Source organism: Oncorhynchus tshawytscha, linkage group LG01 (genome assembly GCF_018296145.1).
Source record: "Oncorhynchus tshawytscha isolate Ot180627B linkage group LG01, Otsh_v2.0, whole genome shotgun sequence".
Lineage (NCBI taxonomy): Eukaryota > Metazoa > Chordata > Actinopteri > Salmoniformes > Salmonidae > Oncorhynchus > Oncorhynchus tshawytscha.
In genome coordinates, this window is record NC_056429.1 from 53,214,836 (window position 1) to 53,238,282 (window position 23,447).

Here is a 23,447-nt window from a genome sequence, read left to right on the forward strand (position 1 = left end):
CAGGGCTGATGAGTGAGGATGAGAGGGGGGATCACGGACAGACACTTTCCCTGTTGCGGATGTTTGGATTAGAGGCTGATGGCTCCCTGAAGATGCTCCCTCCCCCTCCTCACCCCCGCACCCCCCGGCCGTGGCGTGGCACCTGCCTGGCCCTGGGCGTCTCCCTACGGAGGGGGATATATATACACTTAGCCCGGAAAGGTCAGCCAGACCTTGGCAGGCAAACACGAAGCACCGGGCCCCCTCGGATGAATCACAGGAGAATTGGTGCATGGCAGTGAATGAATAACCCTCCATGGCTCCCCAAACCCCATCATTTCCCTCCTTTTCCAGCGGGCCAGAGATTCATGTCTGCGCATGCTGCCAGTTCATTACGAAGAAATATCATTCCTCTTCTGGCTGCGGCGGGACAGGCCAGGCGGGCCCCAGGAGGACCCGGCTCTGTTTAATTCCACATCATCCGCTCCAGTGAGGGCCTTAATCTCTGCTTGTGTGATCAATACTATATCAGTGTAAATTAAAATGACAATTTAAAAGTAATTAAGCCTGTTAATGCTCGATTCAAAATGTCATTATTTGCACAAGGGGAATCAGGGTATGGCGGTGTGTGTGTGTGTGTGTGTGTGTGTGGGGGGTGTGTGGTGGGGTGGGTGAATTATGAGCGTGTCCACAGTGACAGGCGAATGCTTTAACTGGTGCGGTGGCCCCTGTTGCCGGCACTGCCACCGAGGGGGCTTAACAAAAGCAGATTAACTCCCCGCCCATACCGGCCAAGGGACCTCTCCAATTTCAGAGCATGATAACCCAATTGGAGAAATTTGATTTGTAGAACCAAACCCAATTATGGCGATATTAGATGAGAAGTGGCAGGGAGGGAGCGTTTGCTGAAGAATAATAAAAAAAAATAAAGGGTTGTAGGCTAAGAGAGTAGAAGAGAAAAGAGAAAAGTTACACAATAAAAATGCACTTAACTCCAGAATGAAGCCCAGCAGTAATTGTGTTATTAGATTATTTTGGTCCCCCTCCTCTCTCTGATTTTGAAAGGCCATTTAGAGTCATTGTGATGGTTGGAGTGAAATAAATGGGCTCCTACGTTAACCTGGTGTGTGTGTGTGTGGTTGGAGGACTGTCTAAAGCCGCCATCCTATCCCATGTGAGGTGCTGTGTAAGTGAGGACGGAAATGAGATGATCACATTGTTGTGTCTTATTAACCAACAAAGCTGACAGCCACGGAGACCAGCAGATCTACCAATTACCCCAATCAGACCGGTTAGGGGCCACACGGGGACCACCAAACACACTCCTGCTACGGCTGACACGCCCTGACGGACTCTAATGCCATTAGAACCATGGATCGGCATTTTTTTATTTATTTACCTTCCTTATGACACACACAGGCATCATTACTCCCACTGGAGTGGCGCTGCAACCAACACACACTGAGGTCATAGCCGTCTCCATTCTCCAAATACCCATACAGTGTCAACCTGTAGAGGGTGTCCTATGGATAGCTGGATGCTAGTGGCTAACAGAATTTCCCTGCTTCTCGGGAAACGTCCATATCTCACAATTAGTTGCCAACGAGGAATGTGCTGACAAACAGTGGAGGGATGTCCTGATTAAAAGAGGCCATTTGTTCCTGAAGGCCCATGGATCACTCGGGGATCAGTCCGGTCCACTGTTGCTCAGCGATACCATTGCCATGGAAACCGTGTCGTACATCTGACCTGTCTGTGTTAGACGATAAGACCAGTGTCCTGGACATACAGTGGTTGGTATCATTTGTTATTTGATTAAAATCCCCACTAGCAGTTGCAAAAGCAGCAACGATTCTTCCTGTGGTCCACACAAAACATGGCATAATACATCACAATAATAAACAAGAGCAGCTCAAGGAAAGAACTACATAAATGTCAAATAATCTAGAAATAAAAAAAAGGTCCTGTACTGCTCGACTGTTAATCCAGTCCTTTTCTATACCTCCCGTTTCTCAAAATTACATTTTTTGGTGAAATGTGTAAACTATGCATTTAACAGAGTAAGTAAGAATACATTCAAAACAGGAATCAAAACAATTGCATTGACACACACGACCTTATGGAGCAGTAAAAATGTCTCGCCATTTAAATTTCCAGCAGCATTACCACCCTGCATACCACTGCTGGCTTGCTTCTGAAGCTAAGCAGGGTTGGTCCTCGTCAGTCCCTGGATGGGAGACCAGATGCTGCTGGAAGTGGTGTTGAAGGGCCAGTAGGAAGCACTCTTTCCTCTGGCCAAAAAATAAATAAAAATATATGTATCCTAATGCCCCACGGCATGATTGAGGACACTGCCCTGTGTAGGGTGTGGTCTTTCGGATGGGAAGTTAAACGGGTGTCCTGACTCTCTGAGATCATTAAAGATCCCATGGCACTTATTGTAGGGGTGTTAACCCCGGTGTCCTGGCTAAATTCCCAATCTGGCCCTCAAACCATCACGGTCACCTAATAATCCCCAGTTTACAATTGGCTCATTCATCCCCCTCCTCTCCCCTGTAACTATTCCCAAGGACGTTGCTGCAAATGAGAACGTGTTCTCAGTCAACTTACCTGGTAAAATAACGGATAAATAAAATAGTCATAATATCATGGCAAACGTGTCATATTAAAGCCCAACTATATAAAAACGCAACCATTTCAAAGATGTTACAGTTTGTAGGGAAATCAGTCATTCGGCCCTAATCTATGGATTTCACATGACTGGGAATACAGATATCTGTTAGTCACAGATAACTTAAAAGGTAGTGGCGTGGATCAGAAAACCAGTCAGTATCTGGTGTGATCACCATTTGCCTCCTGCAGCACAATACATCTTATTCGCATAGAGTTATCAAGCTGTGGCCTGTGGAATGTTGTCCCACTCCCCTTTAAATGTCTGTGTGCGAATTTGCTGGATATTGGCAAGAACTGGAAAACACTGTCATACAGGTTGATCCAGAGCATCCCAATCATGGTCAACGGGAGACATGTCTGGTGAGTATGCAGGCCATGGAAGAACTGGGACATTTTCAGCTCCCAGGAATTGTGTACAGCTCCTTGCAACGTGGGGCCGTGCATTATCATGCTGAAACATGTGATGGCAGCAGATGAATGGCATGAAAATGAGTCTCAGGTTTTTGTCACGGTATCTCTGTGCATTCAAATTGCCATCGATCAAACACAATTGTGTTCATTGTTCTTAGCTTATGCCTGCCTGCCCATACCATAACCCCACCACCACCATTAGGCACTCTGTTCACAACGTTGACATCAGCAAACCCCTCGCCCACAACGCCATACACGCTGTCTGTCATCTGCCCGGTACAGTTGAAACCAGGATGTATCCATGAAGAGCACACTTCTCCAGTGTACTAGTGGCCATCGAAGGTGAGCATTTGCCCACTGAAATTGGTTATGATGCCGAACTAGTCAGGGTAAGACCCTGGTGAGGACGATGAGAACGCATTTGAGCTTCCCCGAGACGGTTTCTGAGAGTTTGTGCAGAAATTCTTCGGTTGTGCCAACCTACAGTTTCATCAGCTGTCCGTGTGGCTGGTCTCAGATGGTCCCACAGGTGAAGAAACCGGATGTGGAGGTCATGGGCTGGCATGTAGTTACATGTGGTCTACGTTTGTGCCGCCAGTTGGACGTACAGAGAAATTAACAAATTCTTTGGCAACAGCTCTGCTGGACATTCCTGCACACTCCCTCAAAACCTGAAACATCTGTGGCATTGTGTTGTGTGACAAAACTGCACATTTTAGAGTGGCCTTTTATTGTCCCCAGCACAAGGTGCACCTGTGTAATAATGTTTACTCAGCTTCTTGATATGCAACACCTGTCAGGTGGATGGATTATATTGGCAAAGGAGAAATTCCCACTAACAGGGATGTAAACAAATTTGTCCACAAAATTGACACATTTTGGGGATTTTTTCTTCAGCTCATGAAACATGGAACCAACACTTTACATATTGCGTTCATATTTTTGTTCACTGACAATGGTACGCTACTAAAGAAAACATGGAAGTTCAATTAATAAATTAAAAACAGGAATCAAAATAATTGCCTTGACACACAACCTTACAGAGCAGTAAAAATGTGTTGCCATTTAAATTAGTCACAATATCATGGCTAACGTGTCATTATTAAGACATAAAAAAGCAACCGACTAGGGGAGACCGGAGCACAAAGCAGCACATTCAGTCTCTCACTTATTTATGAAAATATTATTTGAGTTCCAGTAGATTAAAAAACATTTTTTATACAAACAGACATATATCAGCTAGCATTACATACTGTAACTATGTTTCTAGGACATACCAGTCTTTCACAATTCATCAGAAAGTGGCGGAAGTAGGCAGGGTTAATTGTAACAGGCTGCGGGGTTAAATGTAACACTGTTTTCAATGGTAAAAATTAGGGGTAATTGGAAAATGTTCTGATTTGAAACCAATATTTCAATGAAGATGCACTAAATTGTCCAACAATATTTTCATATCTTTTAGGCATATCATAACGACCAAAAACAGAGTAGCCAAAAGGTATATATTTTATAGAAGATACTTTAAGCATTCAAGCATGACTTTTAAGCTTGCCTTTTAAAGGTATCATCTTAGTTGTACTGGCAAAGTTATATTTAGACACATATATTCATTACGGTTTATATGTATAAATACCTTATAAAACACCATAGAATTTACATGTTACAATTTACCACAAAAAATACAACAATTATTGTCATGAACTTGCATAAAAGGCCTCTTCTTACTGATAAAAAGTATATAATGATTAGTTACATGGGGAATGTTCCACAGGTCAATAATAAAAAGAGACAGCAAGAATATTTAGAATATTTAAATAAAAATTATGGATTTAAGCAAAACGTAATAGGCAGGTAGATACACTAACCAAGCATTAGTACATTGAATAACAGCTTTCTCAGTGGTTTCTAATTTGAGTTATTTGGTTGTTACTTTGTACCCAGTGTTATTTTGTGCCCCAGTCCCCATTACCATAGTGACCTGTGTCTCTTTGTTCCGGCTCAGGACTGATCTGTGTCCACTGCTGAGGGCTGCCCCCCCCCAACCCCTCAATGCCACTGCTTCATGAATTATTAAATGCGTGCCAATAATGAATAGATAGACAACAGTGGGCTGAAAAACAAAGGCAACCTCTGGGTGTTTAATTAGCAGTGGGTGTTGCTCTGCATTTCTGATCAGGCCATGGTAATGGACACCTGGCAGCTGAGGACCCACTCTTCCCGAAGGGGGCGTTGCGTTGGTCAGCTTCCAGGCAGTCCGATCCATCACGTCGCCTGTTGACTGGCTGTTTGTGGAAGCTGGCCTTATTAATTATCAGCTCGTTTGGAGCGGTGGGGGTGGTAAGAGCTCCTCTGCAATCAATGCAAACTGTCGCTCCATGAGAATTCCTGCGGAAGGCGATTAAGATCAATCGGACTGGGCTGACATGATGGGTCTTTTCCCCTCCGAACACGACAGGACAAGTGGGAAAGCTCCTGGGATGGAGCTGTGGAAGGTGGTGGATCTTGTCTTTATAGATAGATAATCCATATCACTGTTTCCTCTGGTGTATTAGAGTTAAATAAGCTACACAAAACGTTTGCCTCTGGGGGTGCTCTTGAGCCAAAAGGTGTCCCTTAAAGGAGCAGTGCAGTCAAAAATGTGATTTAACATGTATTTTTATGACATTGAAAATTATGATAATGCCATTTTCATGTAAGAGTTGTTTGAAAAAAAATGCCTGGAATTTCAGCTTGTTCATGTGGGATGGAGTTTTTAGCCCAGATCATGACATCACAATCTGATCTGATTATTCTGATCAATGACCAGTCATCTTTTATTTGCATATATATATAGCCTCCTACTTTATGCGCCAATCCGGGCTGTGTAGGCAAATATATTTCAATTTGTATCAACACCCACATGATCAGATGGAGCATTTCAATGGCAAAAGGAGGCTCAGGGAATTAAATATATTTGGAGTTATTTTTATAAAATAAACAGAGTAATTCATTAGACATAGTGATGATTACAAAAACAGACAAAAATAGAGACAGAAATATTGTCCAGAAATTACATCATTAGCAGATCTATAAATTGTCCCACCTGGAATAATATCAACAAACTATTAGTAAGTCTAAGTTGTAGACATCAGCAAAACATGAGTTAGCCAATAAACAGATGCAAGCCATCTACACACAGGCAGAAGTAACGACTCAGTCTCAGTATTCAAGTACTCGTACATACATGACCTAGATACCGGCGCCCTCACACACAGACAAGCTCCCAAATCAAGGGTAGCCGAAGTCAGTTTCATGTCATTAAAGCAAACCTCTTAGAGAACGCAAGCGGTCTATAGCACACATACACAGGGAATGCATACTTGCTGTACAGAATATACCATACAGGATTGCATGGCAGAATTATTATTTTTTTAAATGCACTGTCTTGAGTGATATGTATAGGATCGGTATAGAAGTACACAGACTGAGGACATCCAGATTTGAAAAGAAGACCACCGATTCTATTTGATCAAACATCTACAGCATATTGAAGTCTTAACGCAAACGATAAATCGGGTTAGACGGGTAAACATCTCTCCATATAACCCCTGTCTTTGGGTCAATGATAATACCCTCACATTATCTCGTGAAGGCCTCTCTGCTCTGAGAGGAAAAGGGAGCACTTGAGAGGGACTGGAGTGGAGCTCAAATACGATCATGTTCCTGGGGGCTTAATCTGTTGCATAGACAGATAAGCATCGCTCTGACACTCATGTTAATATAAAGGGGGGTTTTCAAGAGACGCCGGGAGCAATTTAGCAACGCCTCCCCTGACACCCCAACACACACACATACACCACAAATCTTAAGAGCGCACACTCTCAGCGGCAAGTGCCACTTACAGGGATGTCATGCCACCATCCCACTGTATTCACCTAATGGTTCTGATGAGGAGAGTAGCAGTTTTGACTAGGGTGGAGACATTTTCTATGATTTGTAGTACATTACGGGAGAAATATCTCTTAGAAAGTGACGTGGCATACCTACACAGAGCACAAAACATCAGGAACCAAATCCTAATATCGAGTTGCGCCCTCCTTTGCCCTCAGAACAGACTCAATTTGTCGGGGCATGGACTCCACAAGGTGTCAAAAGCGTTCCAAAGAGATGCTGGCCCATGTTGACTCCAATGCTTCCCACAATTGCGTCAAGTCGGCTTGATGTCCTATGGGTGGTGGACCATTCCTGATTCACACGGGAAGCGGTTGACACACTCAAAATGATGCGCCTGGCACCTACTACCATACCCCGTTCAAAAGGCACTTAAATATTTTGTCTTGCACACTCATCCTCGGAATGGCACACATACACAATCCATGTCTCAATTGTCTCAAAGATTTAAAAAACAAATCCTTATTTAACCTGCCTCCTCCCTTTCATCTACACGGATTAAAGTGGATTTAACCAGTGACATCAATAAGGGATGATAGCTTTCAGAGCAGGTGTTCTTAATGTTTTGTTCACTCAGTACACATTTGTGTATTTGATGTACTTTTGTTCTAATGAGAATTGTTTCAGAGCTTAGTGTGTTGTAAGAACTCATTAGTGCATGGGAATACGTGTGTGTCTGTGTGTGCATGGGGGGGGGGATTATGGGCATGTGAGGGCCCTCAATTGCGGGAGGATTATGGAAATCAAACCAGAGAGATTAGCTAATGGGGAAGTAATGGCCAGTGTCTGCCTGGGTCAACTGGGCCATGCAAATCAAGTGCTGCTGCATGGGAGAATTAATACCCATGGGAATCAGATCAGCTAGTAGCTATGGGGCAGGGCCACGGACTGACGCCAGGCACAGAGGGCAGCTTTCACCAGGAGTGGAGAGGAGAGCAATGGAGCAGAGGAGACGTCGCCAGATAGTGCCCTCATTGACGTCAACACTCAGCATGTGATCCCAATGCCTCGTCTCCACTGAAACACCGACCCACTCTATCTCTCCCTGCTCATAAAATCTCTATTCATTCACTCTCGCTTGTAGGATACAGGGAAACAAATGTACTTGTATTCAATCGATAGCAGTTGTCGGGTAGGAAAGTTAAAGGGTCATTTTTTTTACATTTCGAACTTCACTCGGGCTCCCAAGTGGCGCAGCGGTCATAGGCACTGCATCTCAGTGCAAGAGGTGCCACTAGAGTCCCTGGTTCGAATCCAGGCTGTATCACATCTGGCTGTGATTTGGAGTCCCATAGGGTGGCGTACAATTGGCCAAGCGTCGTCCAGGTTTGGCCGGGGTAGGCAGTCATTGTAAATAAGAATTTGTTCTTAACCGACTTGCCTAGTTAAAGTAAGGTTGCATAAAGAATAGTCATCTCCAGCACCACCACAACATCAACACATGTGAAAATGGCACGTTTCTATGTTTTGAAGATAAGTGTTTCCCAATGATATCAACCAATTAGTAGGCTATGCCAACTCATTATTGGTTAAATTCACATGTGGCACACCAATGATGTCATTGGAAACACATCCTCCTCCAAATGTTTTATTACAAAATGTAGAAATGTGCAATTTTCACATATGCTGGGGTGGTGCTGGAGATTAAGGGGAATTTCACAATTTATCAACTTCAAGTATGAGGTTTTGGATGTTAAGTGGTTTACATTTGTTTTTGACTTGTGACATATTGTATGTTGTGTGTTAGGGACATAGCTTAACCCTGATTCAATATGAGATGAGGCGGGGAAACATCCGGAGTATAAGGACACTTGACCGGCCTCATCATGAAAGCAATGGAACATCATTTCACACGCATCAGTTTGTTTTTTTTTTGAACGTCAGAGGGTTTTTAATTTAGATTTGCGGCAGGCGGTCTAACTCTGTTCCCCCATGCATGGCCTCTCCCCTCTCATTTTCATTCCCACCCACTTGGCACAACCATTCATCAGGACCCGGGCAGAGGACACTTGCCTGCCTACTCACAAATGCATGGAGCAGCCAATAAAATTAACCTTGTGGCAATTGTTTTACCACACATTTGATAGCAGGGTGTCAGCTCATCCGTTACGGGCCAGGAAATGTAAAAATGGTCAAGCTCCAATGTGCAAAAAATGATGACTAAGGGCCATCAATAAAGCATGGCTAATGCCAGATTATGGAGTTAAGACCAGATCTATCAATGCCAGACTGGATGGGGACAGAGCAACTTCCTAGGCCTGTTCGTTTGGGTCGAAGAAATACACAGACTACAACCTGGCAATGCAGTATAATACTGTAATTTGCTGGTAGAGGAGTAGAGACGGCCAGATATATTTACAGTCCAGCACACCAACATCCCTGACCCAACCCTGCTGCTGGCGTAAGGGTGGGAGAGAAGTGGGAGTCGGGGTGTAGGAAGGGGGAGTGAGGGGGATGTTTATTTGCGCTCAACACCTCCTAAGCGATCAATATTTTTAATTTGGGTCCGAGTTATTATTTTTCACATCACTGCGCCGGGGAGCTGAGTAAAGTGGCTCATATTTTAGCGCTAAAAAGATCGATATGACAGGCTCACCTTCACTCTGCCCCTCGCCGGCTGGGGTCCGCACATCATAATGTATGGTGGCAAGGTGCACCTGGCCGCCACATGCTGGAATCACATCATTATCTGTGCTGGAGATCCCCCACCCCACCCCCCACCCCACCACCCCCAGACAGTCCTGATTTACTCCCCGCCCAGGTCCTGCCTGCAGCCCCCACTAAACCAATCCCACCACACACAAACACTTAATCAGAGCTCTGTTTATGAGGGTGAAGGGGACGGACTGTGTGTACGTGCGCTTGAATGTGTGCTTGTGTCAGATGCTCATTTTTGTGCTGGTCCAGAGGAGGGCATAGACCAAGTTCCATAGATTAGGCTCCTTGTATTAAATGCATACATTTTTCGGCATCTCCTTTCAATTAATTATATACACATTTTCAACCTACATTTTTCCAGGGAGGCACAGCCTGCTTTCTCTCCCTCATAATTCACTTCTGATGGCAGATTCATTGATTGTCGCTCAACACGTCCTGTGTATGTGTGGTGTGTGTGTGTGTGTGTGTGTGTGTGTGTGTGTGTGTGTGTGTGTGTGTGTGTACAGTATGCGCTTACTTGAATGCCCTGAGTGCATGACTGATGGTCAAGGAGAGTTACGGCCCAACAATGATGACATCTACTCCATTCAAATTGCCTCGCCTGCACTGTACTTCTCACCATACCGAAATAAGAGCCCAGAGATTTAGTTTTCAATATTTTAACCTGCTTATCCTCACAATGCCATCTCCCTGACCATGAGGGTGGAGGGGTTTGTGTGTAGGTGGGGGTTGGTCCTCCTTGTTGAACCTGTGTTTGTAAACCAGCGTAGCGACCACCCTGTCGTTCTCTCTCGCTCTGTAAATGCAGAGCAGGGGATGCTTAAGGGGTAAAGGATGAAACGATCCCCCATTATCTGGTCTTAAAGGGGGAGGGGAGATGGTGGTGCACCGTGAAAATAGGTGATGAGTACAACGCAAGTGAACACACACAGTCCCAACCCCCGTCACCGCAGTGGGCCACTAAGTGTTCATAAATTCCTGGGTGCAGTTTGGATGATTGCATTACTGTGGCCTGCTGGAGGCAGCTGTTAAAGATGCAATGTGTCACATTTTGGACGACCCGACCAAATTCACATAGAAATGTGAGTTATAGATCTGCAATTCTCATTAAAAGCAAGTCTAAGAAGTGGTATATATGTTCTGTGTGCACTATTTCTATGCTTCCCATTCTTACGTTTTAGCCATTTTTTAAAAACCTTTTGGTTTTGAACACCAGCTTCAAAACAGCTGAAAATACAATATGTTTGATTATGGAAAATATATTTTGCAGTGGTTTAGGTGGTACAATGATTCTCGACACAATGACCACTTGTTTTATCACATAAACTGAAATTAGACAAACTATTAGAATTTTAGCAACCAGGAAATGGCGGAGCGATTTCTGCATATTGCACCTTTAAGGTCTCACCGCTGGAGCAGGCTAGGGTGCTGCTGGCAGTTTCTGACATGCCTCCAAATGGGGCCCAGCCCTCAGCAGCTATTCCATCATCCCAACCAGGGAGACAGAGCTGAGCTACACAGGGAGGCACCATTAGGTTTGAAAAGAAAAGAGCTGGGAAATAATCATGTGAACCGACTAAAGTCTCAAAGTAGGCGAAACCTTGATAGGAAGAAAACAAAAACCTTAGATTGAACTTCCTAATTTGAAAGCTTAGGAATGCATACCTTCCGTTGAGTCTGTATGTGGGTCTCAGTGTGTATACAGAACGTAGCTGCATGTACGTGTGCGCACACACACAGCACAGACAGAGCTAACTGGATAGACGGAACGGGAAGCTGATGGGAGTGCTCCTAGTGTCTCTCAGGGTGACAACACTCTAGTCTCCACACCAAAGGACACCACAGGGGAAATCCAATCAAAAACATCCAGAGGAGGTGTCAAAAAGATGGCACCCAGCACAAATAGCAGCTAAACAGATTAAGCCAATGTGACAGCTGGGTTGAGAACAGACGCGGACGCAGGAACGGAGTGCGATTCCTGTCAGAGCAAAGAGCCTGATTTATCCTCTGGCCTCTCACTCCCGTCTTGTGGACCAGAGCAGGGAAGGACGCATTTAATTTCCCATTAAAATGCTCTGGAACAATGGAGGGTTGTGTGTGTTGGTGTGTGTGTGTGTTCATTTGTAGGTCACTTGTAGCCATTGACACGACGCAGAAGGTGTGTGTGTAGTAAATACTGTTATACTTTTTTCATAATTCTGCGATGACGCATAGAAAAACAGAGTGAGTGCTGTGACAAAAACTGTGAGGGTGGTGTGTATTTGCCTACACACACACACACACACACACCCCCCAGTCAGTCTGTGAGGAATGCTAGCCTAGGTAATAAAGGCAAGGCATTAGTGAACATCATTCCACATGACACCCCAGCAGCCCAAAGGGCCGGGCCCGTGATAAATATTAATGGCCTGGAACAAGTGGATTGGGAGTTGAGTTATCAGGGCGGGCTTTCCTAATTGACATTTTACCTGCTGTATACCTTAACAGCCCCGTAAAACACCAGGCCTCGGCCTGAGGAGGATGTGTCACTCAAGCCCCCCCCAACACTGCACAGCACACACACAGGAAAGATGTGGAGGTTAAGGCTGGCCTGCATCCCTCACTGTCGGTCTGCATCCAACACGGCCTCAATGCCTGATTGACAGACTTACTCTGGTATGGAGTTAGGACCACCGTGTGCTAAGTTGGACATAAATCTTAGTCCAGGTTATCACACAGGGGGGGGGATCAAAAATGTTATATTATACAGTGTCCTACTAGGTCCTACAGTATAGCCTGTCATACTAACAAAAACCCTACCCTCAAAAACCAGCCGCCTCTTTGACCATATTAGCCTGTTGACATATTCGTCTCATCACAAATCAGAAGAATCAGCCAGTGCTTTCTTGGTAAATTAAGAGGTGTGCTCAAATGACCCAAACAGAGATGCACCTCGCTGACACAGCTCGCACACACTCAGCCGTGTGCTTCATTAGGTATGGTGAGGCTGGCTGTGGCGAGAGGGAAGCATATGGCACCGCCATCCAGCCAGTGTACCCGACAGAGACAGACAGGTCAAGTAAACACTCCCTCGGGTCATTACCATACACTTTCACTACATTATAGCACACCCGCTCGCTGCCGCACTCACATAGATATCCCCGAAGGAAAACACACACCGGCTGCCATTATTGGTAGGCTCAGGGAGCCACACCGGGGTTGCCACTTACATTATCTGGAAATTGACAGGCAGAGCGGACAACTAACAATTACCCACGAGCAGAAATCGAAGTTTGAGTAAACAAATAGGAGTGATGTCATCCGGACTAAATGGCGAGCCCTGTGTGAAGCGCACTGGAGAGAGTCTGTATCCTTACTGTCGCCCCGATTTGAATATCTATAAACATATTAATTTTGTGGTTTGTATACATGCATGCATGCATACATACATACATACATGCATGCATGCATACATACATACATACATACATACATACATACATACATACATACATACATACATACATACATACATACACTTATTCAAGATATGAGAGTGTAAAAAAGGACCACACACAGCACACCAAATGTTGATCTTCGGTTCGTCTGCCGACCATTCAGCACGCTGTGTTTTAAGGACCACCCGCTGGTGGATGTCTGACTGCCAACATCTTCATGCGATTCAACCTTCAAAATCGCAAATTACAGCCGGCACTCCGTTCAGAAGTGCTAAGTACTCTCGGCCCGGCAAACGCTATTGGCGTGTCGGAGCCTTAAATAAACTTGGGAGAATTAAAATAAAAAACAAGTGGATATAGTCATCATCACCTAACCGAAATGGCAGTTCATTATTTTAGCAATAGGGCAAATGGTTCCAATACGTTCATAATAGGTTTATGAAAAGAGCATTTTTGACTGGTGGTGGTGGTGTGATTTACCATTGTTTGCTGTTAGGGAGGGAGAGCAGTGTACCGTGGTAATAATACCTCCTGGGATAGAAAGGAAAATCATGACAGACACGGCTCAGCAGTCAAGCCCACACTGATTGTTAGCGGGTTCCTTAAACCACATCTATTCCCTTCTCTTTATGGGCTCCAGAGCCAGAGAATTAACCATCACTTCACTTCTTCCAAATGTACTGTTGGGAGTGCAACGTTAGCAGCATTAAATGTGTGTGTCCCCAACGTGGGGGAAAGGGCCACTGGTGTCCGGATGAAACTTTCAACTGGTATCGTCAACACTGAGTATCTGGCTCCACCTAGAGGCCATGCAATGCAACTGACCTGTAGTTGCGCATAATCTATAGAGGGAACAGGCCACAAAATTAACCGAGCAACAATTTGGCCCAAGCATTGCACATCTTTGTGATAATTACATCACTGGGGCCCGAGGTTCCCTGCCATCCAGGACCTCTATGGCAGGCAGTGTCAGAGGAGGGCCCTAAAGATTGTCAGACTCCAGCCACCCAAGTCATAGACTGTTCTCTCTGCTACCGATGCATCAAGTCTGGAACCAATAAGACCCTGAACAGCTTCTACCCCCAAGCTAGAAGACTGCTAAATAGTGAACCAAATAGCTGCATGGACAATCTGCATTTTGACCCTTTTTGCACTAACTCTGACTCATCACATACGCTGCTGCTACTGTTTACTATCCACCCTGTTGCCTAGTCACTTTATCCAGACCTATATGTACATATCTACCTCAATTACCTCGTACCCCTGTGTACATTGACTCGGTACTGGTACCCTGTGTATGTAGCCAAGTTATTGTTACTCACTGTGTATTTATTCCTTGTTACAATTTTTCAGAATATTTTTCTCTCTGCACTGTTGGGAAGGGCCCGTAAGTAAGCCTACACCGGTTGTTTACGAAGCATGTGACAAATACAATTTGACAAATACAATTTGATAACACTTGAAAAGTTGCAGCTGGTTTGCAGATCCACAAGACATTCCATACCATCTAGCACCGCCTTGTGGCGGTCTACCATTATTGCGCATTCTAATAAAATACTGGGGTCCACGAAGCTGAGGAAAATGAGTCTGAGGGTTGAAGTCCCTCAAATAATTACTTGATTGAATTTCTTAATTCATGTCTTACTACCATCGGAGCTTCCCCAGCTTCAGCTTCCATCTTTCCTCTGCCATCTTAACTAAATGTCACCGATGTGTGTAGAGCGTTCTGCTGTGCAACACACCCAGGCGAATACAGCCGGTCTGTTGCGAGTCAAGACTGTGTGCAGTAAACAAAGCTCTCCTGAGACTGAAAGGAAGAGGACCACTTAGCAAGGGCAAATGGACCAGCCGCACTTACTGTGAAATGCTCCTGGGATTTGTAGTTCTCGTCGAGGTAGACACGGACTCTGTTGTACTCCTTCATGGCATCACTGGACAGCAGCTCCCTAGAAGACAGGGGACACACGTCACAATATGAAAATGTAGTTATTTTGTGTTCGTTGTTTCCGGTAGACTTCCAGTCATTGCGCTAACGCTAGTTAGCAATGGCTCACGAAACTACCTTCAACTTCCTTCAAACGGCACGCAGAGAAATACAAATGGTGTCCATGACTTCCTCTGACTCTGGGCAGGGCTTAATTGACAAAATCTCACACTATCCCTTTAAGGGAGAAGAGATGAGGAAGAGGATATTTTGAGAGTATTGGGATATTCTGCTAAATCTGTTGAGGCCTCAGACAGTCTTCTGCTTATTTTAAAGTTTTTTTTATTTAACCAGGCAAGCCAGTTAGGAACAAATTCTAATTTACCATGACCAAATTTACCATGACCAAATTCTTATTTACCATGACCGGCTACCTGGCCAAACTCTAACGACGCTGGGCCATCTGTGCACCACCATATGGGACTCCCAATCACAGCAAGTTGTGATACAGCCTGGAATCGAACCAGGGTCTGTAGTGACACCTCTAGCATTGAGATGCAGTGCACACCTGGACACCCTAAATTGGTTGAAAAAAGATTCATCAAGAGAATCTTTCCAAATCCCCATTGACATAAAACTTTGTTATTCCATCCTATGAATAAACAAGATAGACTACATAAACAGGCCATGCAAATATGCTTATGGTATTCTAGTACATCCGTTTAATTATATTAAATTCATAACCTTCTGACCTTAAAATAAAAAATAAATGAAAAAATGAAAAAATGAAACCAAATAAGGTATGTCACCAGAAGGTGGAGGTGTTCACTCATTTTCACAGAGTTTTTGGACATAGTTTTCCTGTGGACCAAGGTAGTGGGTGTTTCCTTGACAGAAAAATAGCCAACTTTAGTGATGATTTTGGGGTATGAACACTAGAGTTGGCTGCACCTCTTCAGTGAAGGGCAATTTGAAGTGGGACCATCGAGTGGAGGTTGCGAGGCCACTTACTTGACAAAACAATCCACGTGTGACATGGACGCTTCGTAGTTCTTCCCGCCCACCTCTTGACAGTGCACTGCGATGAAGTGGGGCCTGTGTGATTGAACAGTCTGCAAAAAAGAGAACAAGGCATGGAGTTAACAACTGTCTAGACCACTACGTGATGGTTTCAGTATGAAAAAGATCATTTCATGCACTATTGGTTAAAGCCTGTAAGTAAGCATTTCACTGTAAGGTCTACACCTGTTGTATTCGGCGCACGTGACAAATACACTTGGATTTGATCATCGTTTACAACACAAGGAACTTCCCACCCAAATGATCTATCATTCTGAACTTAAGTTTGTGAACAGAAATGATACTGCCTTTCTCAAGAGAACACTGTTCTCTAAACATTCTACAGAGTCAGATCTCCACAAATAGTTGAAAGGGGATTTTAAAGTCACAACCAGGCAACAAGCCTAACCAAAAACCCCAAAAGCACCCATTGGAACCCTATAATAAGGTCTGGTGGTTTTGGAGTTTGACAGAAGCTGGGTAACACCCAAGACTGGGGGACAAACAACTAGCAGAGGCCAAGATACATTACAGCCGACAGGGAAAAATCATCCCAGCTACTGTACAGTATAGTATCAGACAGATGTGTCTGTGTGCAGGGTGTGACAGACAACGTCGGGAGTTTTAGACGTCTCACTAGATCAATAACGAGTCTCTCGCTATTGGGAAACGTTGTGTCAGAATACGGGAAACATTACAGAAAATACATGTTCCAGAACATAGCCCTGTCATAAAATATAAGGTACATGAATGAAGAGATGTTGGCGATCTACACTCCGCTACACAAACACCTTGTTCCGGATCTGTTGGGGTCGTCTCGGCAATATCTATAGTCATTGGTAAACAGCACAAACAGATCTGGGATCAGGCTAACAAATACCTGGTCATAGAAGGAGAGCACTCAGAGCAGAGGGAGAGACGTTACACAGTCATTTCCACTCCAGTCACATGACCTCTCCCATGCCCCCACCCTCCCCTAACACTAAGAGGTGTTTGTGAGTGCACTGCCACCAAGCCCAGAGTGTTCAGGGGTGCTGACCCGTAACGGAAAATCCATTGCTGAGTGAATTACAGTGCTCAGAGGCACTCACAGGGTCGAGCTATGGATGGTGGGCAGGCCATAGATCACCATCACCCAGGATATGTGGCTTGGGACAGCGTTAAGCCTGGGACAGCTCCAGGCCTGAAGGCCTAGTCTGGCCCTACTTCACTCCCCCGCCTGCATTATTCTCACTAAATGCAAAATCTAATAAAAGTAATGTATGGCAATAGCACTATGGATTTTCCATCCACCTATGGCTTGTCACTTAGCTGGATGACCCAGAGACTGGGCCCCTAAGAACCAGGGTTCTCAAACTTAGAAAGATTAGTGGACCTATCAGCTCCCACTGAAAAGGTCAGACTCTCAAGGAGCTTTAGCTAGAAGTTACATTGTGTGTGAGCCTGTGGGCATGTGAGAGGGAGAATGCAAGACTGTGTGTATTTTGTGTTTTGCATCTGTCCAAGTGTGGGTTTTCTGTTTGTTTTTCCAGGCAGTGTAACTCCAGCTCTCGATTCCCATGCAGACTCATAATCCTGAAGACTAATTTAATCCTACTACTTTAATCAGAAATGCTATTGATAGAAAAGGTCAAACAAGACCATTCAAGTTTCCTCCATCTTTCTGAAAACCAACCAAACAACCCTCAGCAGCACTTTTTACTCTATCGGTTCATTTTGATTTCAGACTAAGAGTTATAGTTGACAGATTGATTTTCAATATGAGGGCAATAAAACACACTTTGTGTACAGTCTTGTCAGCCTTAAAGGGATAGTTCCCCCAAATTACAAAATTATACATTGGTTTACTCTGCAAGCAGTCTATGGAAAAAGGTATGACAGCAATTAATGCTTTAGGTTAAGTTCCCCTGGTACGGTTTCCCCATGCTAATGTTTTGGCTTTTGTGGCACAAATCCTATTTGAGTCATGGGGACCGATATTAGCACTTTTTCGCACATCATGTCCAAGTCATCCAAAAGTACTTAAAATGTATTTTGAAGCTCAACTAAGTCAATTATAGACTATTAAACATGTGCGAAAAATTCAAATATTGGTCCCATGATTTGAACGGGATTTGTGCCAAATGCTAAAATGTTAGCATGATGAAACAATGCCAGGGAAACTAAACCAAATCATGTCCATAGACTGCTTACAGGGTGAGGAAACCAATATGTAATTTGGGTGAACCATCCCTTTTAAGAGCAGTAAAGATCGATCAGATGCAAGGAACTCCCTTGGTAGCGAGACAGTTGCTATATGGTGATGCCTTTAGACCACACAGTGGTGATGGACACGGGTACCAAAACGGGGATAATCTATCCATCTTGTTTGTCAAAGGGGTGCGTCCAGTCGTCCGCTCTCCCCCTCCATCCTGATTCCTGGGAGGTTCCCTTAATAATGGCAATAACATATCACCATCATCTAAAATTGCAAACCACGGAAGGCACTGGATTTCTTTGACGGCCAAACAATGTCATATATGCCATTACCATTGAGCACAATATAAAATAATCATTAGGCTTAGCCCATTATTCTGGTTCTCAGTTTGGAAACATTTTACATTTCGACCAATACCTAACTGGAACACAACACACATCATTGACCTCCACCAGTCCAAATCCATGTATAGTAGCCTACATCTAAGCTCATGCCGATTCACACTACGGGGTTGAACAAAGCGCCGTTTATTGGGTCTGATATTTTCTTTGCAAGCCCAGTACAGCTTGGCTCGGTGGCTTGGCACAGTTTTGGCTTAGCAGTGTAAAAAGGGTATAAGATCCACAGAACTTAAGTTACCACTGGCTCAATGTTTCAAGCACACCAGGTTCACAGTTAGCCTAACTTGGCTGCTATCAGACCAAATTGTCCAATGTGTGTCGCCACAGGAGCCTGGGTTCTGCATAAGATGGAGCCAGAGAAGAAGGCTGATGTTTTACGTGTCCCTATCCAATTGTGGTTTCTTTGTTCGCTTCTTTGCGTTGTTTGTAACTTATTTTGTACATAATGTTGCTGGACATCAGAAGTGCAATTATACACTTATCTCATGATAAGCTGTAGACCACACTATCTACCTCGTGAATTTTCATCTGTATTTTTCGTAGCTGTCAACATACCATCACAGACCGATGCTGGCACTAAGACCGCACTCAATGAGCTGTATTCCGCCCTAAGCAAACAGGTAAACGCTCAGGCAGAGGCAGCGCTCCTAGTGGCCGGGGACTTTAATGCAGGGAAACTTAAATCCATTTTACCACATTTCTATCAGCATGTTAAATGTGCAACCAGAGGGAAAAAAATCTCTAGACCATCTTCACTCCACACACAGAGATGCGTACAAAGTTCTCTCTCGCCCTCCATTTGGTAAATCTGACCACAATTCTATCCTCCTGATTCCTGCTTACAAGCAAAAATTAAAGCAGAACACACCAGTGACTAGATCAATAAAAATGTGGTCAGTTGCAGCAGATGCTAAGCTACAGGACTGTTTTGCTAGCACAGACTGGAATATGTTCCGGGATTCCTCCGATGGCATTGAGGAGTACACCAGATCAGTCATTGGCTTCATCAATAAGTGCATCGATGACGTCACCCCCCCAGTGACTGCACGTACATACCCCAACCAGAAGCCATGGATTACAGGCATCATCTGCACTGAGTTAAAGGCTAGATCTGCGCTTTCAAGGAGAGGGACTAACACGGAAGCTTATAAGAAATCCCGCTCTGCCCTCCGATGAACCATCAAACAGGCAAAGCGTCAATACAGGACTAAGATGAAATCGTACTACACCGGCTGATACTCGTCGGATGTGGCAGGGCTTGCAAACCATTACAGACTACAAAGGGAACCACAGCCGAGAGCTGCCCAGTGACACAAGCCTACCAGACGAGCTAAACTACTTCCATGCTCGCTTCGAGGCATAAAACACTGAAACATGCATTAAAGCACCAGCTGTTCCGGGGAAACTGCGTAATCACGCTTTCCGCAGCCAACGCAAGACCTTTAAACAGGTCAACATTCACAAAGTCGCAGTCCCAGACGGATTACCAGGACATGTACTCCAAGCATGCGCTGACCGACTGGCAAGTGTCTTCACTGTTATAGTAGCAAAGGGGATGTATGACTAGCAGTTGTCCACATACTTTTGTCATGTAGTGTGTATCCTATCAATTATGGCACAAGACACACACATCATTGAATGTTTTTACAAGTGAATACCATGCCAGATGTTTTTTAAAGACTCACGATGCATATGGCAACAAAAAAAGCCCACTTTTCTCTGGATCTAGGGAGGCTGAGTACTACTTCATGGTACTGATTAGGAGGTGGAAAATAACATGCCTGGAGAGTGTGACAGAGTGTGCGGAGGGGGGATAAAATGGGCTTCTGAACGGGCACGTGATGTGATGAGAAGTCTTTCCTAGACACTGAACTCTGTCCACCTGTTGCTGTACATTCAATCAACAGTCTTTACAACACTGATTCCATCTACAAATCACACTCACAATCGCTCACAGACAGGCTCACACACACAGACAGTCTTTTAATACATTTTGAGTCACTCTCCCCTCACATGTGAGAAAGTGCGCACACACACACACACACACACACACACACACACACATACACACAGTAAATCAGAAGAAACACATTATGTTGAAGATTTAATTATATTGTCATAACTTATAATAAATTAGCAATGTACTAATTACCCTAGAAATAACTCCTATTTAATAGATCTAACAAGTCACGTGTTTGGATGAGCCCGGGCGAATCCTGTGAGGCCAGTGGCCCGTGACAGCCGGGTAAGGTTTCCAATGCAAATAGATTGAGGGATCAATCAACTCAGCATAACGCAACTCAAAGCATTGTTTATACTGCACTCTAGTGCCGGGATACCATTTCACTCCATTGCACATGTGGAGCAGGCAAATGCCCTGCTTTGCCTGAAGATTACTCCAGTCAGTCGGTGCCACTCTGCTGTGTGCCAGCCCAGTGGACTAGTGAAAGCTGCCTGGATGCCCATCAGATCCACGCTTACTGAACAAACAGTAACACACATGATTAAATCCTTCATATTATTAAAATTATTAATGCCTAGCCTTGCATGATGGTATACACTTGTCATTTGTATACTCTGGTCTCATCTGCAGGCAGGGAGGTTGACCGCATGCCTGCTTTGGGAGTGTTTGAACAGAATGTATGTCTCTGATACTAATCGAGCGTTGTCCAAAGACCACATTTTATTTCCTGAAGCTGCCTTTCGAGGAACACCCTGAAGCAAGGGCTTGTATCAACAGTAAGCTAGTTCATTGAGTGGGACACACACAGCAGGGCAAACTTGCAGGATGTCCTTCTGATTGTAACAACCGAAAAAGCAGTTAAACAGCTTTGTTCAGGATGTTGCCGTTGCCACCTCTCTGTATCTGATGGCCCGATTTCACAAGGACCTTCAAACTACCCTCCATAAAAACATAAGCAATCTTAACAAAATAGTCATTCCAGATGTGGTTTGCTGCAGTGCGAATTACATTCCAACACTATCAAGTATAGTGGGACATTGGACTATTTCTCAATATGAACTCTTTTTGACCCACTGTCTAAACTGTACCACTTCCAACCACAAAGTCAACTGTTTTAAAGAATGTATACCAACGGGGCAAAGATCACTTGTTGATAATATTGATGCTGCAATTTAAACATTTGCTTGCATCATCTTTTCCTTACCACACAAACTTCCTTACAACAGACACCGGTCTTCTCGCATCTGTTGATAGTGTGTGTGAATGAGAGAGATTACAATATGTGTGCTAAGCTGATATACAAGTAACTTAGAGAGCCGTGTGAGTAGGGGCAGGCTAACATAGTCGTGAGCCTTGCAACGCTACACTATGAGCTCTAGCATACACTGGTGCTGTTCTGTCCCAGTTGCCCTAGGAGTACACAGTATGGTGCTGCTTTCCATGACGTCACCCAGCAGCACACCACATAGCTGGCATGAGCCTGCAGGCCTGCCTAGCTCACACAGCAGGGGCACACCTCTTTCTATCTCATTCACTCTTCCTTTCTCTCGCTCTCTCACACACAGACACACACGCAAGACACCACCCCCCCCCACACACACACACACACACAAAAACACTTCAATCCTGAGGCAATCAACCTGTCCACGCATGCCTCAGGGTTAATTCACTGTCATAATCGCACACAGCGAGAGCATGGTGAACAACTGACAAACTAAGGCGCAAATGAAGAACCCAGCTGACACCATGACTTCTCGACTACTATATCTAATGTATGAAGGGGAGAGACCAATAGGAAATTCTGTGTTTGTGATCATCTTGAGCTCATCTGCATTTGCTTCACTTCAAAACCAAAGCACCGCAAAAAATAGTTAAGAAAATAATATGCAAATTCAGAACAATGTGCAAATGTTCACATTTGATTTTGGCTGTGTTTTTGTGCATCTGAAAGTAAAACGAAAATGTGTTGACTGTCAAACAGTGTTCAGGTGGTGTTAGCATTGGTTTATGTGTGTGACGTGTGAAAGACGGGGGGGCAGGCTTGATTTTGACACATCCACAGTGTTTTCTAAGAACAGTCACTTCTGTCACCACACTCAGTGTGTGTGGGTGTGTGTGTGTGTGTGTGTGTGTGTGTGTGTGTGTGTGTGTGTGTGTGTGTGTCCGTCCAGTGGGGCGAAAAAGTATTTAGTCAGCCACCAATTGTGCAAGTTCTCCCACTTAAAAAGATGAGAGAGGAAAATCACATTGTAGGATTTTTAATGAATTTATTTGCTAATTATGGTGGAAAATAAGTATTTGGTCACCTACAAACAAGCAAGATTTCTGGCTCTCACAGACCTGTAACAACTTCTTTAAGAGGCTCCTCTGTCCTCCACTCGTTACCTGTATTAATGGCACCTGTTTGAACTTGTTATCAGTATAAAAGACACCTGTCCACAACCTCATGGCCAAGACCAAAGAGCTGTCAAAGGACACCAGAAACAAAATTGTAGACCTGCACCAGGCTGGGAAGACTGAATCTGCAATAAGTAAGCAGCTTGGTACGAAGACATGAACTGTGGGAGCAATTATTAGGAAATGGAAGACATACAAGACCACTGATAATATCCCTCGATCTGGGGCTCCACGCAAGATCTCACCCTGTGGGGTCAAAATCATCACAAGAACGATGAACAAAAATCCCAGAACCACACGGGGGGACCTAGTGAATGGCCTGCAGAGTGCTGGGACCAAAGTAACATTTACACACTACGCCGCCAGGGACTCAAATCCTGCAGTGCCAGACGTGTCCCCCTGCTTTAGCCAGTACATG

The 23,447-nt window shown here is 44.4% G+C and overlaps 1 protein-coding gene across 3 annotated transcripts in view; it reads right to left on the reverse strand.

The window, feature by feature from the left end:
* The window catches only part of LOC112253060 (inositol polyphosphate-5-phosphatase A-like), a 185,894-nt gene that overhangs the window by 87,193 nt on the left and 75,254 nt on the right, over positions 1 to 23,447 (reverse strand). For all 3 annotated transcript variants that reach the window (XM_024424939.2, XM_042323055.1, XM_042323059.1), the window contains exons 3-4: positions 16,024 to 16,124; positions 14,947 to 15,034 (exon numbers count right to left, since the gene is read on the reverse strand). In XM_024424939.2, the coding sequence (XP_024280707.2) occupies positions 14,947 to 15,034; positions 16,024 to 16,124 (189 nt within the window). The remainder of the gene's footprint in view (positions 1 to 14,946; positions 15,035 to 16,023; positions 16,125 to 23,447) is intronic.